The sequence below is a fragment of the Urocitellus parryii genome, chromosome X, assembly GCF_045843805.1.
Source record: "Urocitellus parryii isolate mUroPar1 chromosome X, mUroPar1.hap1, whole genome shotgun sequence".
NCBI classification, from domain to species: Eukaryota; Metazoa; Chordata; class Mammalia; order Rodentia; family Sciuridae; genus Urocitellus; species Urocitellus parryii.
In genome coordinates, this window is record NC_135547.1 from 2,294,054 (window position 1) to 2,319,408 (window position 25,355).

Sequence of the window (25,355 nt, forward strand, 5' to 3'; positions counted from 1 at the left end):
CTAAATATTTGTAAATCCATGAACCAAAGAAGAAATCAAAAAAGAACTAAGAAGATATTTCAAACTCAATGATAAAGAAATTACAACTTAAAAACATAAGTCTGTGTGCGGGGGGTTTAGCAAGGATGGTAGAAAGTGATAGACATCATTATCCAAAGTACATGTATGAACACATGAATTTGTATACAACTAGAGATATGAAAAATTGTGCTGTATATGTGTGATAAGAATTATAATACATTCTGCTGTCATTTATTTTTTTAAAAATTAACAATTAAAAAAAGAAGGAAAAATATTAGTGGGAGACAGCTAAAGAAGGGATCACAGGAACATTTATTGCTTTAAATGCTTGTAATTGGGAAAAAAGCAAGGTATAATGGCAATGGTCCACTGGTTTATTTAAAGAAGCTAGAAAAAGAAACCACCAAATATAAAACCAGTCAAATGGAGAAATAACACATAAAGCAGGAATTTATTCACAGAAAATAAACCATATATACAACTAACAAACACACATACTTTTTTAAAAAGGGTAATAAAATTGATAAACACAACACTAATCAAGACAAGAGAAAAAGACACTAATCACCAATATTAGGAATGAAAGAAGATGTTATTACAGGTTGTACAGACATTTAAAAGATAATAGAAAAGCACAAATTTGTACAAAAAATGTAGAAAACATAAAACTTGGGAATTCCTTGGGGGAAAAGTACTTTACCAAAACTGCTACCACATAAACTAGAAACTACTGACTCTATAGCTTATAAACAGATTTTTGTTCTGTAATACTGGGAATCAAACTCAGAGGTACTCTATCACTGAGCTATATTCCCAGCCCTTTTTATTTTCAGACAGGATTTAACTCAGGGACATTGTACTCCTGAACTACATCCCCCACCCTTTTCATTTTATTTTGGACAGTATTTAACTCAAGGTCACTCTACCACTGAGCTATACCCTAGACCATTTTATTTTATTTTGAAACAGAGTCTCACTGAGTTGTTGAGGTTGGCCTCCAACTTGTGATACTCCTGACTTACCCTCCCAACTTGTTGGGATTACAGGCATAAACCTGTCTTCTTATACATAAATTTATTAAAAATTTTCCTTAAAATCAAAGTAAGGGAGAGGAAGAGCCCCTGGCCCCATGCTCAAGGGGCAGCTATTTGAGGGGTTGGGCTGTCTAGCAACAATAATCCTTTCTCTCCTTTGCACACACAGGGTGCTCAGAGACTGCAACACTCAGCACACATCCCTGTTCAACCATGCTTCCTTCCCCCAAGAATACTGATATGGCAATGGCAATGCTGCGAGACTGGTGCAGGTGGATGGGTGTCAATGCCCAGCGCTCATTGCTCATCCTGGGCATCCCTGAAGACTGCAAGGAAGATGAATTCCAGGAAGCAGTGCAGGCTGCCCTATGGCCCCTGGGCAGGTACCGAGTGCTCTGTAAGACCTTTCGAAAGGAGCTCGGGGCCAGGGTAGCTTTAGTTGAGTTCGCTGAATATTTAAATCGAAATTTGATCCCCCAACAAATACCAGGTAGTGGGGGCCCATGGACTGTGATCTTCCTGCCCCAGGCTCCTGATGCTGACTTCCAGGATACTCCCAATTTCTCTGCACAGCCTCAGGGGAGAGCAGTGGTAGGAGCTGCTTATGAGGCAGAAGCTACTGGTGAGGGAGGAGCTGCATGTGAGGCAAGAGTTACAGGTGAGAGAGGAGCTGCATGTGCGACAGAAGCTGAAGGTGAGGCAGGAGATACAGGTGAGGGAGGACCTACAGGTGAGGAAAGAGCTGTAGATGAGGGAGAAACTGCAGGTGAGGGAGGACCTACAGATGAGGCAGCAGTTGCAGATGAGGAAGGAGCTGTAGGTGAGGGAGAAACTGCAGGTGAGGGAGGAACTGATAATGAGGCAGTGGCTGCAGATGAGGGAAGAGCTTCAGGTGAGGAAAGAGCATCAGGTGAAATAGGAGCTGTGAATGAGGGAGGAGCTGTAGGTGAGGCAAGAGATGCAGGTGAGGGAGGAGCTGCAAATGAAGGAGTTGAAGGTGACAGAGGAGCTGCAGATGAGTCGGAAGAAGCAGGTGAAATAGGAGTTGTGTATGAAGCAAGTGTGTCAGATGAGGAGGGAGTTGAAGGTAATGTGGGAGTTGCAGGTATTATACAACCTATGGACATGGCAGCAGCTGCAGGTGAGGTAGGAGCTTCAGGTAACAGAGTTGCTGCAAGTGAGGGAGGAGCTGTAGTTGAGGCAGAAGTACGTGAAATAGGAGTTGCAGATGAGGCAAGAGCATCAGATGAGGAGGGAGCTGCCGGTGACATGGGAGTTGCAGGTGTTCTAGGAGCTTTGGGTCTGGTAGGAGCTGCAGGTGAGGCAGGAGCTGCAGGTGACGGAGGAGTTGCAGGTGAGGCAGGAGATGCAGGTGAGGCAGCAGCTGCACCTGGGGCAGCAGCTGCACCTGGGGCAGCAGCTGAGGCAGAAGCAGCAGGTGAAGTAAGAGCTGCGCATGAGGCAAGAGTGTCAGATGAAGAGGGAGCTGCAGGGGACATGGGAGTTGCAGGAATTATAGGAGCTGTGGGTATGGCAGGAGCTGTAGGTGAGGGAGGAGCTGCAGGTGATGGAGGAGCTGCAGGTGAGGCAGGAGCTGCAGGTGAGGGAGGAGCTGCAGGTGAGAGAAGAGCTGCAGGTGAAGCAGAGGAAGCAGGTGAAATAGGAGCTGCAGATGAAGCAAGAGAGTCCGATGAGGAGGGAGCTGCAGGTGATATGGGAGTTGCAGGTGTGATAGGAGCTGTAGGTATAGCAGGAGCTGCAGGTGAGGCAGGAGCTGCAGGCGAGGCAGGAGCTGCAGGTGAGGAACGAGTCTTGGATGTGGCAGGAGGGACAGATGACGCGGGAGCCCGGACCCAGCAGTGGAGCCAGGCCCTGCAGCCTGTCCTGGAAAACATGGCCTATGAGGAGCTGAGAAGCTTTTCTGGGATTGAAGAGCCAGCCTGTGGGGAAGACTCCTTCGAGAGCTGGCTGGATCATGCCAACGACATGCTGTACCTGTGGCGCCACATATCCGAGAGGGAGAGGAGGAGGAGGCTGGTGGAGAGCTTGGGTGGGCCCGCCCTGGATCTCATGTGCGGGCTCCTGGAAGAACACCCAGACACTCCTGCACAGGACTGCCTGGCCGCGCTGGTGCAGGTGTTTGGGAACAAGGACACCCGGATGACTGCACGCCTGAAGTTCCTGACTTGCTCTCAGCGGCCTCAGGAGACTCTCTTTGCCTACGTGATGCGCCTGGAAGGCCTGCTGCAGGTAGCCTTGGAGAAGGGGGCCATCCATCCGGCTATTGCTGACCAGCTGCGAGCCCGGCAGGTGCTGATGAGGGCCCGACCAAACCAGATGCTCCAGAACAACCTGAGGAGGATGCGTCTGGAGAGGAGGCCACCCGGCTTCCTGGGGCTTCTCCGGCTCATTAGGGAGACTGAGGCATGGGAGGCTGCCCTACCTAGGAATGAGCAGGTGGAAGGTGAAGAGGGTGCTGAAGTTTACCAAAGAGATCTAGCTGCTGCCCAGGCTGCACCTGACAACAAAGATAATGCTGAGGCCACTCTATCCAGTGAAAATGCCAGTGAGGCCACCCTTCCCAATGAGGTCACCATGAAATGTATCTCCATCATTGTAGAGAAAACCAAGGCAGAACCATCCAACGAAGATGCCAGCAAGGCTGCCCCTGCCATTGAAAACACTGATGAAGCCTACCCAGCCGACAAGGTTGCTCCTAGCCCTGAGCATACTGTTGAAGCTACTTCCAATGTAGATGATGTCATGAAGGCAGCACCTACCATTAAAGAGGCCAATACCTCCCCTGCCACTCAGGAAAATGAAGATGCTTTTTCCCCTGCAGGCCTGGGCCAGGCAAGATCATTGGAGGCCTTTAGTGGCCTCACCCCAGCCCAGATGGGCAGTGCTTCTGATGCTGGCCCAGGAGGGCCTGGTTTGGGGCCAGAGAGCCTCCTCCAGGGGGAAAATCAGGAGGCTGAGGAGCCCCTGCTGGAAGGGCTTAAGGACATCCTGGAAGAGTTGGGAAACAAGGATGGGGCTGGGGAGACGAGCCACCCCAAGCCCTCCTTGGGCAAATAGGCTCAGAAGTCCCAGGGGCCTTCTCTCCTCTCAGGCAACACATCCCTGGAGGCAGGGGTAGGCCAGGCCAGGGCTGTCACCCTATCCCATATTTGGAGCAGAGTTCAGGGAAGGGCTCATTCCACCCAAAACAGGCCTTTCAACTCTCCAAGGAGCTCTCATCACCACCACCAGCTCTTCCAAATGGCCCAGATGACCGCATTTTCAACCAGATTTGGCAGGAGGAGTCACTCCTCCCCATGGCCTCCCCAGCCTCAAACTCCACCAATCTAGGGCAGTAGGCCTGGAAGCACCCCTGAGCTGCTAGCTCTGGCCTAGATGAGGGTACCTGAAGATATCTGACTGAGAGACATTGCCGGGGGTGTGGGGAGGAAGCCATCTCAAGGGTGCCAGCTGCCTGGCTCTCCCATCAGGGGGATTCTATCCTCCCCTCCCAATTCACCAATTCCAGAACAGGACGCTACCTGTTCCTGGAAATTCACCCTTATTTGTAAGCTCAGTGGAGATCCACCTCAAGCAAATGCCCACCTCACACTAGCCATAATTCTTGTTCAAAGCCATGAGGTGTGTGTCATCTCTGTGTGGAGGTCCTTGCCCTCACAGCCAGCCACCCCTAGGTCTGGGCACATGTTGTGAGCTTCCATGTGAGCCAAGGCTCTGCTTGCTCCTGTCCAGTGTCCTGACTTAACCTCTGCTTTCTTGGTGTAGATATAGGCCAGCTTTCTGCCACTTGTTCTTGTGGAGTATTGTATGTTTTTATCTGAGCAGCTTCTTCCAGGAGATCCTGAGCCCACCAGTCCCAGGAGACAGCAGAAAGGATGGATGGTGATGGCGTGATTGATGCTGTGCCCATGACTGCGACTACAACTGTGACTGCATCTGCGACTGCAATCTTACCTTTTGCAGAAAGAACTGGACTGGGGATGGATGTGGAGAGCTGGAGCCTGTGCTTTGATGTTCCACCTCTGTTGTTATTTGTAACTCAGTTTCCTCAGCTTGGTGAGGCATTTCCTGATGTGCTTTTTAGTGTCTCTGTGCCAATTATAGGGCAAGGGCCACCCCACAGTGAGTCAGTCTCAGAGGGAATTCCCTGAAATTAATGTATATTGCCAGAGGTCACCATCCTGGCAAGAGGAAGATCTGGGGGCCCTAGTAAGGGAAAATGTGGTAGGAGGGCCCCAGTATGGGGAGCAGATGAGAAACCTCATTAGAAGTCCAGGATGAGGTGTCCCTGCGTCCCAGTACCTGTGGTCTTTACAAGCTGTGAAGAGTCCCTTTCCATGTTGTCATCCTCTTCTCATTGATGGGCTCAATGAATGTTTCTCTTCAATAAATTTCATTAAATGTTCTGAGTCTTGACTCTGCTATGGGCAGTTGATAAAAGGGATGGCTGGAGTTTGGGTGGGAGTGGAGGGGCAGAAAAAGATCTCTTTGCTAAGTATCCATAGAAGACATCCACAGTGAGAGAGTATGCACTTCAATAAGCAGGTTAGGAGTTGATGACTTTAAAAATTTTTATAGGTGAATTACAAAATTTTGAAGTTTAATTGTTCCTTGATTGGGCTGGTTTTTACCCTGGGACTTTTGAAAATGCTTGAAGGAGATGCTGGTTTTCTCCTTGATTGGGGGAAGACCACTCTATCATATGTGTGGGGTTCCGGACTACTAAATATGAGTGATTCTTGTGGTAGGGTTATGCAGTAAAGAACAATTGTACCCAGAAGTGCAATAGCACCTCTGGTGAGAAAGCCAGCATTAGAGTGACTGGGTTTTTCTAAAAGCCTCAATATGTTTTAATTTGAGATATTCTAAAACTTCAAAATCTCACCCTGTAATAATTTAATGAGCAAGTACAAACTTCTAGATATCTGTGGAGCTTCTGAGAGAATGGGCAAAACATTTCCAGATAATTTCCACTCGCAAGCCAAGACTTTATCTTGAGGATAAACGCAGGCAAGGCCAGTGAGATACATAGCAAAGGAGGGGTTTACAGGAATTGGAGGATACTCTCTGAAGGGGTGATATCCTGAGACTGAGTAATGTATGTGCAGGCAGAAAGTAGCATGTTGTTAAAAGAGAAACTTTAAAAAAATATTATTTTTAAAATAATGTTTTAGTTGTACACAATACTTTATTTATTTTTATGTGGTGCTGAGGATCGAATCCAGGACCTCACACGTGCTAGGCAAGCGCTATACCTCTAAGCCACAACCTCAGCCCAAAAGAGAAACTTTTTAAAAAATGTTTTAGTTGTTGATAGACATTTATTTATTTATTTACATTGCTGAGAATCCAACCCAGTGCCTCACACCTGCCAGGCAAGTGCGCTGCCACCACTGAGCCACAGCCCCAGCCCCAGCCCCCAAAGAGAAACTTTTTATACAAAATAAATCTAACATTTTTTTGGTGATTAAAGGTTCATGAATAGTACAGCTAGGAGAGATTCGGAGAGTTCAACTTTTATCAGCATGAGTAGTGAGCTTTTATATGTTCAGTGTGGAAACAAATTACTTGATAAGCTACAGCTTAGTACTTTTCTTACTGGAGTCCAATTGGGTGGGAAATCCCCAGTTGGAGGTGAAAGGTGTCTTTTGATTTGTTAAGCTTACATTTTTACTGTTTACATTGGACTTCAGTTTGCTTACATAGGAATCTGAGACACTAGAGCTGTCTCAGCCAAATGACTTCCACTTAATTATTTTTTTTTTAACAAAACCAAGGGCATAGCCCATACTCTTGCCCTCAGAAGGATCAGAGTATGGCATTATGCTGAAAACTGTGGAGTAATGGAATGCAAAAGATGAGACCATTTTAGAACTCTGTGGGGATGGGAAAGAGTCAAATTCCATACTAAAAGCAGTGCAATGCAATTAGACCATTTATGTGGGCCCAGGGGACACTGTTCATTCTTTCTGTCCTGGAAAGTTGCTGCGTTATGAGAGGAGTGGAAATTGTTAGTTCTGGGTGCTCTCAGCTTCCTTTTGCAGCTAGGACATGAGCATATGACTTGGGTCCCACCAATCAGATGTACCCATGCCATCTGAATCCAAAGCCCCAGATGGGAAGAAGCATGAGCACCATAGATTCTGATTGGGTGGTAGCAATGCCACCTGTTTCCTGCAGAGCAGTGGCACTGGTGGTTCTTGCAGTAGCATCTGCTTCCTGCATTGGTGGATGCAAGCTACAGTGTTTGTGTCCAGGTATGAATGGGAGCCATGGGGTACCTTTGCCAGTTCAGCACTGCAATTTGATTTTGACCCTTTTTCCTGTCTTCAAAGCCTCAAAGACTGGTTTTCTGGCCCTTCCAAGACACTTGTGAAATGCCATCTTTTAGCTAATTCCCTTTGGGTTTCCATCAGCTGCAGTGAAATGTGATTGCTAATGACCCTCATGCTACAGGGGCTTTCTAATGACTCCTTCAGAAAAGAGTACCCACTACTCAAAAGAGCAGACATCTGTACTGCAGCTCCTACCTGGTGGCTAGCACTAGTGGATCCTAGGAATACTGCCTCTAGAGGTACAGGTTTTAGACATCCTTGGAGCCACCGAAGGCCCTCTAATCCTGTCTTCTTTAATAGATCTCACTTAGAGACAGGTACCACACTCCTGCTTTTGTCCTTATCTCTTTCTGGGCCCTGGCCCCTAGCCTTTCTGTACCTTAATGACACCACAGATAGCCCACATAATTGTTACCCCTTTCTTCCATCCCATTTTCATCATACTGCCAATCTTGGAATAGTGCCCTAGGCCCATCAGTCTTTACAATTGCAGTGTCAGCATCTTAACAATTGGTTGGCAACTGTCAATCTAAAAACAACAAAGTGAGATTTTCCAAGGAACCATATTTATTTGGGACTAGCAGAACACTGCAATGGGAACGTGCATACCATAGTAAACTGGGTACATTCAAGGAAGTTAAGGCAAGGACAAACAATGAGGGATTACATTAGCTATTTTGAAACAATAATCTTTAGTCACAACAATTAACACCTGGGGTAATGTTAGTCTGAAGTTGAACAGACAGTTGCTGGGCAAATGTCCCTGCAGAGTACATGTTGTGTAAGGTTGCAAGTGGTCTCTATACAACCTTGTGGTTCTGGTGAAGTCTTTTGTGATAGTTAGAATCAGGCGGTCACACATAAGGACTTTTACTTCATAACGTCCTGTATTTATTTATTTTTTGTTAAGGTTAACACGAGTGACTTATTTTGATTGTGACAACTATCATTTATTTCACAGAACCTAGAATGCAAGAGTCCTTCTTTTAGTTGCCTCAGGGATTTAGGGAAAATTCCTATTTGCAAATTTGGTGGAAAGGGGCCTGTCATCACTCAAGGCACAGTTAGGGGATGGGCATGTGGCTTAGTATGTACATTTTTAAATGCCTTGCCTAGGTCTCTGAATATGAACAGGAGATGCCAGGATGAACATGCTTGGAGGCCTGGATCCAGGCAGCAACAATGGCAGCATGCTTGCCAGTTTACTTCTGTTCTTGGCCTCTGCTCTGGGTTTGGAAGCCTGGCCCATCAGAAGCTCTTGGGGACCCAGTATTCAAAACCTGGTCCCTAGCCTCCTTCCCATTATGTGAGCCCTTAGTAGTTAGCCAAGTGATTTCTTCTACGTTAGTAAGAGAGCCACTGGCCTTCCTGGTGTAATCTGGCCACTGCCTTGTGCATCCTTCTCACCCCCTTGGCTGCTGTGTGCATCCCTAAAACTCTGTTAAACCCTCCATGCAACCTCCAATTGTCCCTTGAGGTAGGAACAGCTGGCAAGCAGGGCCTGGGTCTTGTTCATCCCTGTGTTGGGTATAACCAGACAGGGACTGGAGGTCATCAGGTTTTCAAAGAATGTGGAGATGATTCTACCAGTTCCAGGCTCTATCCTGTTTTCATCGCTGCAGTGAAAACCAAAGAGATGAATCCTATCCCACAAGCCAAGTACACTCACCCTGAGATCTTCCTGTGTAGTCCCATCTGTCCAATCCCACAGCCTTCTTCAAATGAAGCCCTTTATACATCTTAGTTTGTGCCTTTGTGGTTTGTGAGCCCCAGTGAAGCACCATGGATTGCATACTTCACCAATCAACATGTGAATAATTCCAGGGGATGGACAAGCCTCACTCATCTCATAGTCATTACCAAGTTTATCAACAATCATTTCTACCTTGTCACATGGGGAGTTTCTACTTTCCAAACTGTGGGATATATCTGGTAGCAGAGCTATGACAGATTCTCCATTTTCAAGTCTGGGGCCACTCCTGTGCTTCAGTTCACCCTTTCTGAGAAAAGTAAGAACATCTTAACTCCCTCTGCCTTCTTCTGTCATTGCCCTGGAAGGTGTCTGGACAGATACCCTAAGGGACCGAAAATCTGCTGGCCAGTAGCCCAGCATGAGGCAGAACCTGTGCAGAAGGTGGGACACTGGGATTGAGCCCATCAGGCTCACAGGTCCAGAGGAAGAAGGACAGGGTGTGCACAATCTTGGCTCTGGGAATTTAAGGTGCAGGGTCCTGAGAGGATAGGGCCTGAGTAGATGGGCCTTGTATCTCTCTCTTATAATTGAGTTCTTTAGCTTAAGACTGAAGGGGAGCTAGTCTGGTAGAGAGACGGAAACCCCCAAGCAATGTGAACAGCAGGGCGCAATGCCCCTGCCTAGAAAAGCCCTCCAAACTTCAATTAAAGTTGGCACCTTCCTTCAGAGACTACTGCCTGTTGGGTACTCCTGATCATAGAGAGAAAGGGAGTCTGTGAAAGGACAGAGAGAGGTCCTGGAGTTGGGGGAGTTTGGGGTAACAGTCACTTCACTGTGTGTGTATGTGTGTGTATGTGTGTGTGTGTGTGTGTGTGTGTGTGTATGATTAGGTGCATGTGTGTGACTATATGAGATGTATGTGTTGGGCAGGTATCTCAGTCTGTCTCACCTTCTCTGACTGGAGCTTGAGACTTCCAGTGGCTTTTCTCTTCCATATAAACTGAAGGAGGAACACATTGGCATTTTCCATCCCAGGGCAAGACATGTTTCCCTTGTAAAGCTCAGCCAACTTAGAGGCAGAGAAGATTGGCTATTGAGGCAGCCCCTGTCACCAATTCCATACCCTGTTCCTATTGCCTGAAGCTTCTGGGACACGAGGAAAACACCAGAATCTTTGGGGAATTGGGACAAAGCCAGAGCCTTTTCCACAAACCTTAGCAATGCCTTTCACATTTCTTTCTCATTATCCTTGCTGTGAATGCCAGGACCCTCAGGTCCATGGCAATCTGACCTCTTCTTGCACTCTCCTGTAACCTCTCCCTCCCCACTTGTCCAGCTCTGTTCACACACAGTGCCAGATACCAGGGCTGATGCAGGCCATGGGGGCCATAGCTCAGAGGGTGTAAATGATCAAACCTACTGAGTGGATGGTCTTTCTAGAAGCATAGCACAGACTCTGCCATACATCCCCCAGGCTCTGTGCTCAGCCTCATGCCAGCTTAGCTCCTCCCATGGAGGGGGGCATTATATTTAGCATATGGCCTTTATTGAGGGGCCCTGAATAATTAAAGAGAGAATGCTTAGTGAGCTAACACAGTGTCTCCTCCTAGGGGGCATTCCAAAAATTACCACGAGCAGATAGATTCCCCCAGCAGATAAGCTGGGGTTCAGGGCTCAGGGTTACATAGAAGGAAAGCCTGGTGAGTCCTGGTCAAACTTGGTAGTTCCAGAGCCCACATCTTTCTGAAGATTTAGGACTGGAGAAGTCCCTTAAATCCTGCTGCAAGGATAGACAAGTTCCATTACCATTGTGTAAGTTGCCACTCTTTCCACTCGTTGCATTCCAGACACACTGGGAACTTGGCTGGGACTTGGGAAGCTTTCCAAAGAGGCCACATCAATTCAAGTGCAAGCTGTCTGCTAGTGCTGCTTCAGAGGGAATGCCTCCTGTCTTTGCTCTCTGAGTCTCTGGGGCCTAAGCATCCCCAAGTGGCTCCCAGTATCTGAGTCCTCTCTGATGACCCTGTCCTCTGATGCCATCAACTGAGGTGCATGTGACATGCCAGGGAGGCAAGCAACGTGTCCCACCAGGGAGAATTAGCTGAGGGCACTGTGTTTCTTGAAAGAATGTAGTGGATATCCCAACGTGCATATAAAGAGGTAGTGGGGAGGGGCAGAGGAAGCAAAGAGGTATCCCTAGACCAGGGACAGCAAGTGTCAAGTGTATTGTGTCCATTATGCTAAGCCTGAACTAGTTTTCCCAGAATTCCCTGTCCTTTTGGTCCTAGGTTAGAATTGATTACAAGAAAAAAAAATGGAAGGAATAAATGAAGCAGAAGCCATATTTTTGTTTTAATGTTCAGAATGCCAGTGTATTCCAGGAGCCACTGTTCCCCTTGCTTATCTGTTTCTCTCCCAATGTCACCTTGCAAGTCTCCAGGTTCAGGGCTAAGTGCAAGTGCAGCGCTGTTCCATGGGGAAGGGCACCAGAAACTCCTGTAGGACTCCCTGTGGTAAATATTCAAAGTGGTGGGAGGCAGAGTGGCTTCTGGATGCTCCTATTCTCCCTGCTTCTCTGTCCTGCTGACTTCAACCTCAGCAGCAGGCATAGAAGGGACAGCCTGGCATAGACCTTAGCTCCCCAACTGCAATGGCTGCAGTTCCATGAGACATCAACTGTGTTACTCAGGTAGGGAGTTCTGTTTTGGACTGAACCTTAACTGGCACACCACAACCACAGCACGGAGCCTTCATGTGCTCACATCCAGGGTCCTCTTACCCAGGACTGCCTGTCCTGACTGTCCTTAAGCCAGACTTAACTAGCTCCTCATTCCCAGGCTCTGCTCTGTTCTCCTGGGGTTCCTGACAGCTGCCTCACTGTGTTGCCCTTCAGGAATTACTTTAGGTCACATTCTGTTTAACCTCTTCCCAAGTGGGTTGAGAAAGGCCTTCATCTAATGCCCCAGGCCACAGTTAAAGGAACAGAGTTGCCCAAGAAGCCTCACTTCACTTAGCAAAGGAGTCAGAGCCAGGGGACTAAACCCCTACCTTTTAGATACTTCCAGCCACATTTGGGGGATATGGGAATGGCCCCCTGTCTGAGCTGTCTTCAGTTCCCTCTTGAGGCCTCTGGGGGCCACAGAGCTGAAGACCAACTCCCAGCTCAATTACTGCCATCTGTTGACACCTACCCTAACAACCTATTGTGACATTTCCTTGACACAATAGATGTAGCCCCACAAATATGAGGCCTGGCAGACACCAAACTTCAGACTTCCTGACTGATAGGCCTTAGCTCAGTCAGATGCTAAGCCTTCCCAACCTGAGGCAGCTTTCAAGCTGGGGCACAGAAGCCCCCATTCCAGGCTCTGGTGATTCACCTTTCCATGACTGACTTGGCCTGGGGATTAATGGAACTGGGGTGCTTTATGCTCATGGCATATAATGTTATCTGCCTTCAAAAGATAGACTTCAGAAAGGAAATTACTTCAAGGCCTTGGGCTCTTTTCCTTTCCAGTTATACAGAAAAATGATGGGCTGGCCTTGCTTCAAAGACAACTTCAAAGAGAAAAATACCATCGGAAACTGCTACAACCCCAAACCACAAAATTAGCCAGCAGTCCAGCCAAGCACTGCTGAGTCTGGACATAGAGCATGGAGCAAACTGAGCCAACAATGCCTTCTCAGAACCAGAGCAGGAATCATATTGTCCACAAGTTAAAGATCACAATCCAAAAACTCATAGAAAGATTGAAAACAAATCTTTGATTAGATTAATAAAATTTAAGGCCACAGGCCACAGGAGTGACAGAACATCCTTCTTAGATAATGTGGAAGCAGGAGATGATTCGAAGATGTTGGTGAAAATGAAGTACGTTCTCTAACCAATATCGGTCTTATACATAAAATAGTAAAAATGACAATTACAAAAATAAGAGGGGGCTGAGGTTGTGGCTCAGAGGTAAAGTGCTTGCCTAGCATGCATGAGGCACTGGGTTTCATCCTTAGCACCACATAAAAATAAAATAAAGATATTGTGTCCACCTATAACTAAACAATAAATATTTTAAAAAATAATAGATTAGTTGATTTTTGTATAGGGTGAGGAATAATGATCTACTTTCAATATTCTACATATGTATATACAGTTTTTCCAGCACCATTTATTGAAGAGGGTCTATTTTCTTGGATGTATGTTTTTGGTAGCTCTGTTGAGAATTAATTGGCTGAAGATGTGTAAGTTTATTTCTGGATCCTCTATTCCATTCCATTGGTCTATATGTCTTTTTTTTCAAATACCAAACTGTTTTTGTTACTATGGCTCTGTAGTATATTTTAAAATCAGGTATTATGGTGCCTCCAGCATTGTTCTTTTTGCTCAGGATTGCTTTGGGGTCTTTTGTGATTTCTTATGAATTTTAGGATTTTTCCTTGTTATTTGAAGACTGTCACTGGTATTTTGTTGGGGATCACATTGAATCTGTAGATTTACTTGGGTAGTATGGCCATCTTAACAGTATTGAGTCTGCCAATTCATGAACATTAGGAGGTCTTTCTATCTTCTAGTGTCTTCTTCAGTTTCTTTCTTCAGTGTTTTATAATTTTTATTATAGAGGCATTTCACCTCCTTGGTTAAGTTTATTTCTAGGTATTTTGGTATTTTTGAGGCTATTGTGAATGGGATTGTTTTCCTGATTTCTTTCTTAGTGAGTTCATTGTTGATGTATAGGAAAGTTATTGCTTTTTGTATTTTGAATTTGTATCCTGCTACTTTGCTGAATTTATCACTTCTAAGAGACTTTTAGTGGAATCTTTAGGGCTTTCTAAGTGTAGAATCATATCATCTGCAAACAGCAATAACTTGACTTTCTCCTTTCCTACTTATACCCTTTTTTATTTCTTTTCCTTATTTCATTGTTCAGGCTAAAATTTCAAGTATCATATTAAATAAGAGTAGTGAGAGTGGACACCCTTGTCTTGCTCCTGATTTTAGAAGAAATACCTTAATTTTTTTCTCCATTTAGTATTGATGTGGGCTATAGGTTTGTGGTATATAGCCTTTATTATGTTGAGGTGTGATCCTTCTATACTTAATTTATTCAGGGATTTTTATCATGAAGGGATGTTAAAGTTTACCAAAGGCTTTTTATACTTCTATGTGATCCTTATCATTGATTATACTTATGTACTGAATTACATTTATTGATTTTCTTATATTGGAACCATTCTTGAATCCATCAAATGAAACTGATTTGATCATAGTATATGATCTTAGAATTTTTTGCTAAATTCAATTCAGAAATACTTTATTGAGGATTTTTGCAACAAGGATATTGTTAGAGATATTTTTCTATATATTTCTTTTTTGTGGTGTCCTTATCAGGTTTTGGTAGCAGGGTAATACTGGCTTTGTAGAATGAGTTTGGAAGGGTTCTGTTCCTTTCAATTTTATGTAATATTTGGAGGAGTATCAGTATCAGTTCTTTAAAAGTCTGGTAAAATTCAGAACTGTATTCATTCACTCCTAAACTTTATTGGGGGTTGTGGGAGACTTTTTATTATTGTTTTAATCTCATTGCTTATTATTGATCTATTTAGATTTTTTTATCCTCATGGTTCCATTTTAGTAGGTCATATGTATCTAGAAACTTGTCCATTTCTCCTACATTTTTCAATTTATTGGCATATAATTTTTTAAGCATTCGAAATGAATAAAAGATCTTAATATAAGGCCTAAAACTGAAACTACAAGAGGAAACACTTCAAGATACTGGCACAAGCAACAGTTTCCTGAATGAATCCAATAGCTTAGGAAATAAAAGCAAGAATTGGCAAAATGGGATTACATCAAACTAAAAAGCTTCTACATAGCAATGGAAACAATCAAAGTAAAGAAACAACCACAGAATGGAAGAAAATCTTTACTAGTTAGTCATCTGATAGATGATCAATAACCAGAATATATAAAGAACACAAAAGATTCAACAACAAAAGAACAAACGGTCCAGTCAGTAAATGAGCAAACGATATGAACAGACACTCAAAAGAAGAAATACAAATGGCTAATAAACATATGAAAAAAATGCTTACCATCTTTAGCTATTGGAGAAATGCAAATCAAAACTCTACTGAAATTCTATGTCATTCAAGTCAGAATGGTTATTATAAAAAATTAGAAAATGCTGGTAAGGATGTAAGGAAAAAGGAAAACTTACACACTGTTGCTGGGAATGTAAATTAGTATAAGCCACTATGTAAAACAGTATGGGGGTCCATCAAAAAAATAAAAATAAAACTTCTATATTATCCAGCCATACTGCTCATGGGTATATACCTAAAGGAAATAAAGTCAGCATATTATAGAGATATGTACATACCCATGTTTATTTTGGCACTCTTTACAATAACTAGGGTATGGAATCAGCCTAGGTACCTTCCAACAGATGGATTGATAAAGAAAATACTGTATATATACATAATGGAGATATTATTCAGCCACAAAGAAGAAGGAAATCAGGTAATTTTCAGGAAAATGGGTGGAACTGGAGGTCATCTTGTTAAATGAAATAAGCTGGACATGGAAAGACAAGTATCACATACTTTCTTTCATATGTGCCAACTTAAAAAAAAAAAAGATGACCTGAAAGTAGAAGAACCACTATTAGGGAAGGAGAAGTAGACTAAGAGAGGGGTGAGAAGATAGAATAGGTTCAAGGAGAGGAAATAGGGAAGATGGATTTGATCAAAGCATGATATATACAAGTATAGAAATGTCACTCAAGGGACTGGGGTTGTGGTTCAGTGGTAGAACGCTTGTCTAGCATGTGTGAGGCTCTGGGTTCGATCCTCAGCACCACACATAAATAAATAAATAAAATAAAGGCATTGTGTCCAACTACAACTAAAAATATTTTAAAAGAAGAAATGTCACTCAAACCATTAATTTATATAATTAATATACATTAATAATTATAATGAAGATAAGAATATTTGTCATGTTGAACATTTTTTATTGTGCTTATCCACAAGTTGTATATCTTCTTTTGAGAAATATGTATTAGGATCATTTGACCATTTTAAAATTGGATTATTTGTTTCATGTTGTTGAGTTTGAGTTTCTCATATATTCTAGATATTTATCCCAAGTCAGATGTATAGTTAGCAAATATTTTTTCCCATTCTGTAGGTTGTAACCACTCTGTTAGTTGTTTCCTTTTATGTATAGAAACTTTTTAGTTTGATGTAATCTCATCTGCCTATTTTTGCCTGTGCTTTCAGGTTATATCCCCAAATCCCTTGCCCACACCCATGTCCTGAAGCTTTTTCCCTATGTTTCCTTCTAGTAGTTTCATAACTTCAGGCCTTACATTTAAGTCTTTATTCCATTTTGAGTTGATTTTTGTATTTGATAAGAGGGATATAGTTTCATTCTTATGCATATAGATACCCAGTTTTCCCAGCATCATTTATTGGAGACATCATTTATCCAATGTATGTTCTTGGTACAGTTGTTAAAAATCAGTTGGCTCTAAATACATTTCTTTATTTCTGGGTTCTCTATTCTGTTCTTTTAGTATATTAGATATCATCTCATTCCAGTTAGGATGGTTCTTATAAAAAAGACAAAAATAGAATCTGGTGAGGATGAGGAGAAAGGGAACTCTCATCCTCTATTGGTAGGAATGTAAATTAATATAGCTATTATTAGAAAACAGTCAGAAAGTTCCTCAAAAAACTAGAAATAGAATTATCATATGATTTAGCTATTCCTCTATTGGATATTTATCAAAAGAAAGGAAATCAGTATGTTAAAGAGATATCTGCACTCTCATGTTTATTGCAGTGCTGTGTGCAAGAGTCAAACTAAGGAATAAACCTAGGTGTCCATTGATGGATTAATGAATGTGTTAGCTTTCTGTTACTGCAACAAAATACTATCAACAATTTATTTGGCTCACAGTTTGGGAGGTTTCAGTCCATGGTCAGTCGATCAATTGCTTTTGGGCCTGTGACAGTGCAGAACATCTTGGTGGAGAGTGCGTGGTAGACCAAGCTGCTCACCTTATGGCAACCAGGAAACAAAGAGAGAAGGGAAGATATTAGTGTCCCCAAATCCCCATTTGAGGGCATGCCTCCAATTACCTAACATCTCCCACTGAGTCTCACCTCTTAAAGTTTCCACCACCTTGAAATAGAACCAAGCTAGCAACTCAGCATTTAACACACAGGCCTTTGGGGGTCATCCATTTATCCAAACTTATAGATAAAGAAAATGCATATAAATACACAATTGAATCTTATTGAGTCATTAACAAGCATGAAATCCTGTCATTTGCAGCAACACAGATGAGTAAGAAGAACATTGCCTTACGTAAAATAAGTCAGGCAGAAAAAGTCAAATATATTCTTACTTGTATGTGGAGGCAAAATATTTTTTTCAAAAGTGCTCTCATAGAAGTAGAGAGCAGAATTGTGGTTACCAGACACTGGGAGAGTTGGAAAGAAGATGGATGGAAAGAGGACAGTTAACAGATACAAAGTACAGTTGGACAAGAGGAATCACTATTAACATTCTATAGCACAGTAGGATAAACTGTGGTTGACAACAATTTTTTTGTGTATTTCAAAATAGCTAGTATAGAGGATTTCAAATGTTCACAATACAAATGACAAATGTTTGTATTTGTATTGAGGTGACAGATATGCCAATTACCCCAATATAATCATTACATATTGTGTACATGTATTGGAATATCATTACGTACCTTATAAACATGTGCAACTATCATGTGCCATTTTAAAAAATAGCAGGAAAGGAACAGAAACAAATAGCAAGTAAAAACATATCACCAAGGTAAATTACATGAAAATACAGGAAGACTAGACAAAAATTATCCATAGACATAAAAACATTCCAGAAAATATGATTTTTCAAATCAAAAGAGAACTTAAGAATAGATATAGGGTTCAAAGAACAGATTACCAGAAAACAGAAGGAAATTAAATTAGGGAGTGATCTCAGAAAAGATTTGGAACAGAAAAATAAAAATATTGTGGAGATGAAAGTCACATTAAAAGCAGTAACAATTTGAGGAAGTATATTCAAGGAAACCTCACACTTACTATATATCTGGGGTCTTAGTGGCCAGACTCAAAGAAATCACATGATAAAAAATGGAAGAAAGTGAAGGACTAGAGAGACGATATCAATTATGCAAATGAAAGAAGAAATGCAAGATACATATTAACTGGTATTCCTGAAAAAGAGAACAGATAAACTGAAGAAAATATTCTTGGTAAAAAGCGTGTTAGCTTCAGACTTCTCTACCTCAGTGCTTAATGCCAGAAGACAGTGGGTCAAAGTTTCTGTACTTCCAAGTAAAGGATAAATTGCTTCAAGAATTTTGCATCTGTCCAGCTTTCCCTTCAAGTTTAAAAGCAAAAGTAAAAATTACCACTCAAATCTATTCAACTAAAAGATTTATCAAAACAAAGAACTGAGAATTGGAAGAACAATCATGGACAGTAAATTCATTTATACACAGAACTAATATTAAACATCTGTGGAATTTTGCATTGATACCCATTGCAGGTCAGGACCTAAATGTTAAGATCCTTGACAATATGAAATTAACAAAAATCAGAGGTAAAGGATGGCAGCTGTGGGAGAAAATGCATGGAGAGTTTCTTCATCTGTTATTGCATGTAGTTATTAGATACTGTGTTGGAACATGGAACTAGACATAATATTTCAAATACTTTTAATAGTTTCAGTCCTTAGCTTTGGTTTAGGAACTAACACTTCTTGTGAAGCAACATTTATTACAAGTTCAACAATTCTTCCAGCTTTATTTCAGTGTCTTTGGCTTTGTTCACACATGAAATGAATGTAGAACATTAGAATAAATAAAATGTGTGTGTGTGTGTGTACACACAATAATCACATTTCATTGACATATAATACATTTGTCATAATATTCAGTCTTTTAATATGTACAATTTAGTATATTCACAAAGTTGGACAACCATTACCACTACCTCCACCCAGATCATTTTCACCATCCAAAGGAGACCTTGTCCCCATTTCCCCTCCATTCCCCTGACTCCAGCCATTAGAGACCACTGATGTGCTTTCTGTCTCTATGAATTGGCCTATTGTGGACATTTCATAGAAATGAGATCCTACAATAAGTAGACTTCTATGTGGGATTCTTTCATTTAGCATATTGGATAATTACATTATGGGGCAGTAATATGGTCACACCCACCCGTTCCTGCATCTGTCCATCTTTATATCTTTTGTATCCTTAGGTTTGGGATGATGTTAATGGTGGGTATATATGGGTGATAGGGTTTGGAGTAGATTCAACATCATCTCTGGACTTCTTCTGTAACAGTTGACTTTTTTCTGAGAGTATGTTTTCTGTGTTTGCTTCTTGTTAAGTCTCCTCAGGGTGATCTCTCTCTCTCTCTCTCTCTCTCTCTCTCTCTCTCTCTCTCTCTCTCTCTCTTGCTTGGGCTTTGATTCTAGAGGTATTTTCTGTGTTCCTCCTGTGTGCAGTGGTCATGTAGTGGGGATAGGGTCCTGGGCCAAAAGGGACACCAGGGAGGAGTGGTGGATGGATGGAGACTACTGTGGGGATGAGATAATAGGAATTCCTGACAGACTGGTCAAGACTAAGTGTGAACTTGTGCTTAAGGAAAATGAGACATCCTAGATGATACTGAAGTGTCTCTCATCCTGAGCAAGGGGCTGTCCTCAGGCTGCCATAAGAGGGAAGGACCCTGATGAAGAGGGTATAGGAAGTCATTAGACTGGAAGCCAAATGAATACAAACATGGGCCCTTCCCTCTGTGGGCAATCTCTGCCAGGGTCCTGAGGCTCCACCTCGTGAGTCCCTTGGGCTGGACAAGGCCTCTCTGCTGTGCTGGCTCCCTCCAAACTAGGTCCAGGTGGCTTGCACAACAAGCATGAGAAGCAGCTCTGAAGGTGTGCTTGGTGTATATAGGAGAGCAATAGATTCCATCCTAATAGATGTCAATCTGCCCTCAGCACAGGTGGTGTGTGTGTGTGTGTGTGTGTGCGCGTGCACACACGTGTGTGTGCACACATGTGTGCTTGAGTGTGTTTGTGAAGCTTCCCATAGATGGGATTGGGTCATGCTTTATGGGAAACAAACATTTCCATGATTACATTACATTGGGGCCCTTCCCCAGTGCCACACCTCCCCTCCTCTAGAATTGCATTGTGTGACAGGGACCATGCCACTGGCCAGTTGTATCACCCGCTCCCCAGCAGCTCCCAGTAAGAAATGGGAGAAGGTACTATAAGCCTTGGCTACCTCTAAGCAACAGCTGCAGGAGTTTGTACTAGCCCAAAATTTTCCAATGTGTGGAGAGAGGTTTGGAGCACTCTTCCCCTTTCTGCCTGTCCTTGTCTCCCTTCTCCTGCCTCACTCTCTGTCACACACACACACACACACACACACACACACACACACACACAAATATGAAGCTCAGAGATCCCCAAGGATATCTGAGACCCTGCTGGGCACAAGGTGGGTTCTAGTCAAAGCCAAGAATTATCTAGCCCTTCCTGTTCCCGGAACTGTGCTGTTTCCTAGACAACACATTTTGTGTAATCATGGTCAAGGCAACGTACATTACTGCTCAGAATCAAGGTCACAGTATAATGCTGATTCACCACGGCAACAGCAGACTACTCATCTGACAGGAGAGATGAAATTGCAATTAAAACCACATGCAGATTGCTAGTTCCCCAGTGATTCTGCACCATGAAATAGATTTGATTCCAGTGGAATCTGGAATCCATAATCTGTGTTCTTAAAAGGCACAAAGTCCCTGTAGTTCAATATATGTAATTTCCAGACAGGGACAGACAGGCAGATGGTGCCAATGGTAAGCAAACCTGTCACAGCATGAACCATTCCACCTGATCCAACTTCTAGTTCAGTCCATAAATCCATATGAGGAACATCTGTCATTGTAAACAAGCCCTGTGCAGCTCGAAATCAATCTAAGTACTAGACGAACACTATCACCAGCTCACTGTAGGACTAAGCAGGTACCCATCCTCTGTGGGGCTCAGATGAATGAGCCCTGATGAATGGTGGTTTTAGAACAAAGCCTTGTAGTTTAATTTGATCTTGCTCTTAATTTCTTGGCTGGAGGCTATTCTGGGTCACTTTTAGCTCATGCCCCTCTTCTCTGGTCCCCTGAAATCAGAGACATGGCAACGCCTCCTTTATTTTGGTAAGCTTGAGCCTGGTATCTTTATGCAGTCTGTGGTTTTGGACACATTGCTCAGTCACCCACCAACAAGGTCTCCTGCTTGGGAGGAGGCAAAGAAGGAGGAAACTGCAGGGTAGGGTCTTTGTGAAAATGAACATCACCTAGAACCATCTCCTCTGGGTGTCCTACACCTCTGGTTCAGAGTGAGGAGGCCCTGTTGTTGACCTTCAAGAGAAAAGGTGATTACCTGAGCCTTGAAGGTCAGTTTCAAGTCCTCCGAGGAAACCATAGGTGATGGCATCTCTGGGGGGAGGGAGTTCACCAGATGATTAGTAGTAAGAATGGTGGCTCTTGGGCTGGGGTTGTGGCTCAGTGGTAGAGTGTTGAGGGCCACAACCAAGTCAAGATGGCACCTGGCAAAGTGCCAGGAGGAGTGGTTTGTGAAGCAATGCCAGTGAGCCATTAAGATGATGAGGATTCCTTAATGACTGACTGCTGTAGCTGGATGATGTTAATTAAGTTAAGCTGTGTTTAATTAGTTAGGTATATATACCTCTGCTGTCCCATAATAAAGTGGCTCCCACTGTTTCAATCTTCACAAGTTGCTTGTCACCCCCCTGTTATTTTGCCCAGCCAGACTGTGGCAGTAGAGTGCTTGCCGTGTGAGGCACTGGGTTCTATCCTCAGCACCACATAAAAATAAATAAAATATAAAGGTACATCAACAACCAAAAAATATTAAGAAAAAGAATGGTGGCTCCATTACATTAATGTCCCTAAGTATCCAGCCACAAAGGAGGTATAGATCATCTGCCATGCATCTAATGAGGCACAAGAAGTCAGCTCACATAGTTTATCGAAATAACCAAACAGTCTGTCAAGCATCCCACTAACAACAAAGTATTTGAGACTCTCAAACTGACAGCCACTCCTGCCACAGGACTCTTCCCTCTGGAGCCCTCTCTAAATGTTCTCTTGCCTTATCTTGGTTCCTGCTGGTGACTTTACAGGCCACATTAGTCTCATATTCTAGCCTGAGACTCTCTTTTGTGGTCCCTTGGGAGCCTAGTTGACTTCTCTTCCACCGGAGGGAGCCATTTCCAAAAGCCCTGATTGGTGGCTTCTATTGTAAGACTTGAGGCCTTGAGATTAAGAACTGGCCCTCAAATCTTGCTTGGCTGCAATGGCTGGGGCTCGGAAGGCAGCCAGTGCCGATGAGGACAGCTGTTCTCCATTGTAGCTCTGCTGATGGTAACATGTGTTCTAACTCACAGAGTCCCGTGACTCTGGCCAAAGTTGCCTGCCTGTGCATGGCTGCTCAGGAAGGGCTGGAGGCAAGCTCCACGTCTATGTGGGTAAGGATTAAAGCTGGCCTGCCAGGAAACTCTCAGCTCCACTGCTTTGGTTACCAACTTTCCTAAACTTACATTCTGTTTGGATCTCATGGTTCAAGGAAATGCCAGAAGCACTTTGTAGCAGGCGTGGTGCTGGGCACTTTTCCTCACTTCATTTCATTTCCTCTTTACAAGCTACTCCCTTCGATGATTCCCTGATGGGTGGGGCCTCCTGCACATTGATCAGGTGGGTTGAAGTGGCTCTGGAGGGCCGGGGCGGGGCAGTGAAGGAGGTGTTCATTAGAAAAGAAGTGAACAAACAGGATGCAGATTAGCAAGGGTGAGGTTGGGGGGCACTCTGAGCAAGTGACCTTGAATATGAACCCTTTGAACTGAAGAGGGGTATGTTAATTAGATTTCTGTCACTATGACAGATAGCCTGAGATAACCTAAATGAGGAAAGAATTATTTTGGCTCATAGTTTCAGAAATTTCAGTCCATCATTATTTGGCTCCATTGCTTTTGGGCCTGTGGCAAGGCAGAACATCATGGCAGGGATGTGTGGTGGGGCAAAGTTTCTTACTTCACAGCAGCCAGGAACCAAAAAGGGAGGAAGGGACTGGGTTTCTATTATTCCCCAAATGACTTACTTCCTCCAACTAGGCCCCATCTCCTAAAGACTCCATTACCCCCAATAGTGCCACAAACTCGGGACCAGGCTTTCAACACATGAATCTTTGGGGGACATTTAAGATCTAAACCATAACAAGGTACAGGAGAGAACTCCACAGAAATGGGACACATGTGCCAAGGCCTTGTGAAATGTGCAGGATCAAAACTGTTGAGTATGTTGAGAACTGAGGCTCACACTGGAAAATGTGTGTTCAAGAAGCCACTACCAAGGAGTGACTCTGCAATGTTGAATTTTCTTGCAGAGTCCTGTTCTCCTCAGGGTTCCTATCATCCACATATTTACTTTGTGACTTCACTTCTTTCCTGGCACAATGCCCATTTCTTTTCCTCTTGAGACTACAAACCCCATTGTATATTTCTTTCCCTCTCCAGATTGCAAACTCCACAAGGGTTCTCCAAAGACACTCCTAGCTCCTTTTGCCTATGCGTAGCAGCTGTCATTCAATGACATTGTCATTCATGGAGTACCCACTCAGGCCATTCTTGGACTAGGGATTTGGGGCATAGAAGGAGATGGAAAGGTCCTTGCAGACATCATCTTTCCTACCTGAAGTCCTGTGAGTGGGCACCAGATGACCTCAAAAGTGTGATTGTAAATCTGGACTGCAGTTGATTCGACAATCTCATGAAGGTGACAGTTTTCCAGAGAGCTACCCTCTTCCAACTGTCTCCCTGTACTGCTCTGTTTCCTCTACTCTCTTCCTCTAGGTATTCCACTGTGCCCTGACCCTAGGCCCTTGCATTTGCTTTCTCCTCAACATCTTGCCTCAATGAGGCTGGTGCCTTCTTTGCTCCACAATGTCTTTCAAATTATTCCCTTATAAAGGTAAATGCAGCCATATTTAGGGCCCACTCAGCTGAGCCAGAATCATCTCCCCATCTCAAGGTTCCTAAGTCAATCACATCTGCAAAGTTTCTTTTTGCAATATAAGGTCACATTCACTGGTTCTAGGATGAGGTCATGGGCATCTTGTGGGGGCCCCCAGATGTCCTGTGGGCTTGGCCACATGGACCCTGAGCAGTACAGGAGGGCCAGAAGCCTGGGAGCACAGCCAGGGTTGAGCCTGCCCCTCTGGAAAATTCTACTTTCTGTGGGGATTTACAGTACAATCTGAATGGAATGTAGTAGCAGAGAGGATTTAGTCCTGTATACTTAGACTTTAATTCTGCTCATCTGGGAGGAAAGCAGGATTGGAAAGTCCCTGGTCAGCTGAGAGTCCATGTACCCAGAACCCATGGACTCACTGAGAGGGTGTGAAGTTGGAGCCTTGACTGGTCTATAATGAATTATCCAGGGGTTCGGACAGGTGGGTGTGGGGAAAGAATTCTCATAACTGTCCTAATTTCAGCTTTGGTTGCTTTCTCTTCTTATTTGGATGTCTACTTCAATGCTAAGTTGAAGGCTCTCTTTGGTCATGAAATGCTCTGTGTTCACTTCAGACTATGTCTCTCTGGTCAGTGTACTCATGTTCTTAGCCAGGGCAGCTCAAGGCCCAAAGGTCTTCTTTAGTCACCTGGCCGACTGGACTTTACCATTGGTCTTCCCCTTGGGCTTTCCTCCTCCATCTCAGCTTGCTTGCATTTCCCCTTTGTCCTGAACCAGTGTGACTGCCTTCTCATAGTTTACCTGAACTTCAAGCTGTTACCTCCCAGCCCTCCTCCCCTAGCAGTGCTGAGTTCTTGACAAATGAAGCAGCATCCTGCCATCTCCTGCTTAAAGCCACTCCTCCCCAGCAGAGAGGCCCAAACAGGCAGAACTAGTCCCTAGAGCTCCACTGCCTCACCTGTCTCCTTCTTTGTGCACACAAAAGCCACATGCATGTCCTCTGGACACCCCCACCCTGACTAACTCTTTGGCATTCACTCAGACTTGTCCATTTAAAGCATTTCTTTCCTTCAGGATCAAGTCTGATTCTGTCTCTTCCTTGCAAACTTCCCATGGGCATTCCTGAGCCCTGGGCTGGCTATCAAC

General features: G+C 43.8%; 1 protein-coding gene across 2 annotated transcripts; it reads left to right on the top strand.

Annotated features, from left to right (window-relative positions):
• Nucleotides 1-1,268: 1,268 nt before the first annotated feature.
• LOC113199769 (paraneoplastic antigen Ma6E-like) lies at nt 1,269-4,133 on the top strand. 2 transcript variants are annotated; one of them, XM_077794056.1, is made up of 6 exons: nt 1,269-1,785; nt 2,020-2,045; nt 2,310-2,435; nt 2,538-2,691; nt 2,764-3,626; nt 3,825-4,133. In XM_077794056.1, exons 1-6 carry the CDS (start codon nt 1,269-1,271, stop codon nt 4,131-4,133), a joined length of 1,995 nt encoding a protein of 664 aa, XP_077650182.1. The 2 variants fall into 2 exon arrangements, with proteins under 2 accessions (XP_077650182.1, XP_026268618.1); XM_026412833.1 differs by lacking the exons at nt 2,020-2,045; nt 2,310-2,435; nt 2,538-2,691 and having other exon boundaries at nt 1,296-1,438; nt 2,969-3,626.
• Nucleotides 4,134-25,355: the final 21,222 nt, after the last annotated feature.

What these genes read in the sequence shown, in the direction of transcription:
- LOC113199769 (XM_077794056.1), top strand. Translation starts at nt 1,269, where the DNA reads ATGCTTCCTTCCCCCAAGAATACTGATATGGCAATGGCAATGCTGCGA. An exon ending in CAGGAGATGCAGGTGAGGCA is followed by an intron (nt 2,436 to 2,537) that starts GCAGCTGCACCT and finishes TCAGATGAAGAG; the next exon opens with GGAGCTGCAGGGGACATGGG. An exon ending in AGGTGAGAGAAGAGCTGCAG is followed by an intron (nt 2,692 to 2,763) that starts GTGAAGCAGAGG and finishes AGGGAGCTGCAG; the next exon opens with GTGATATGGGAGTTGCAGGT.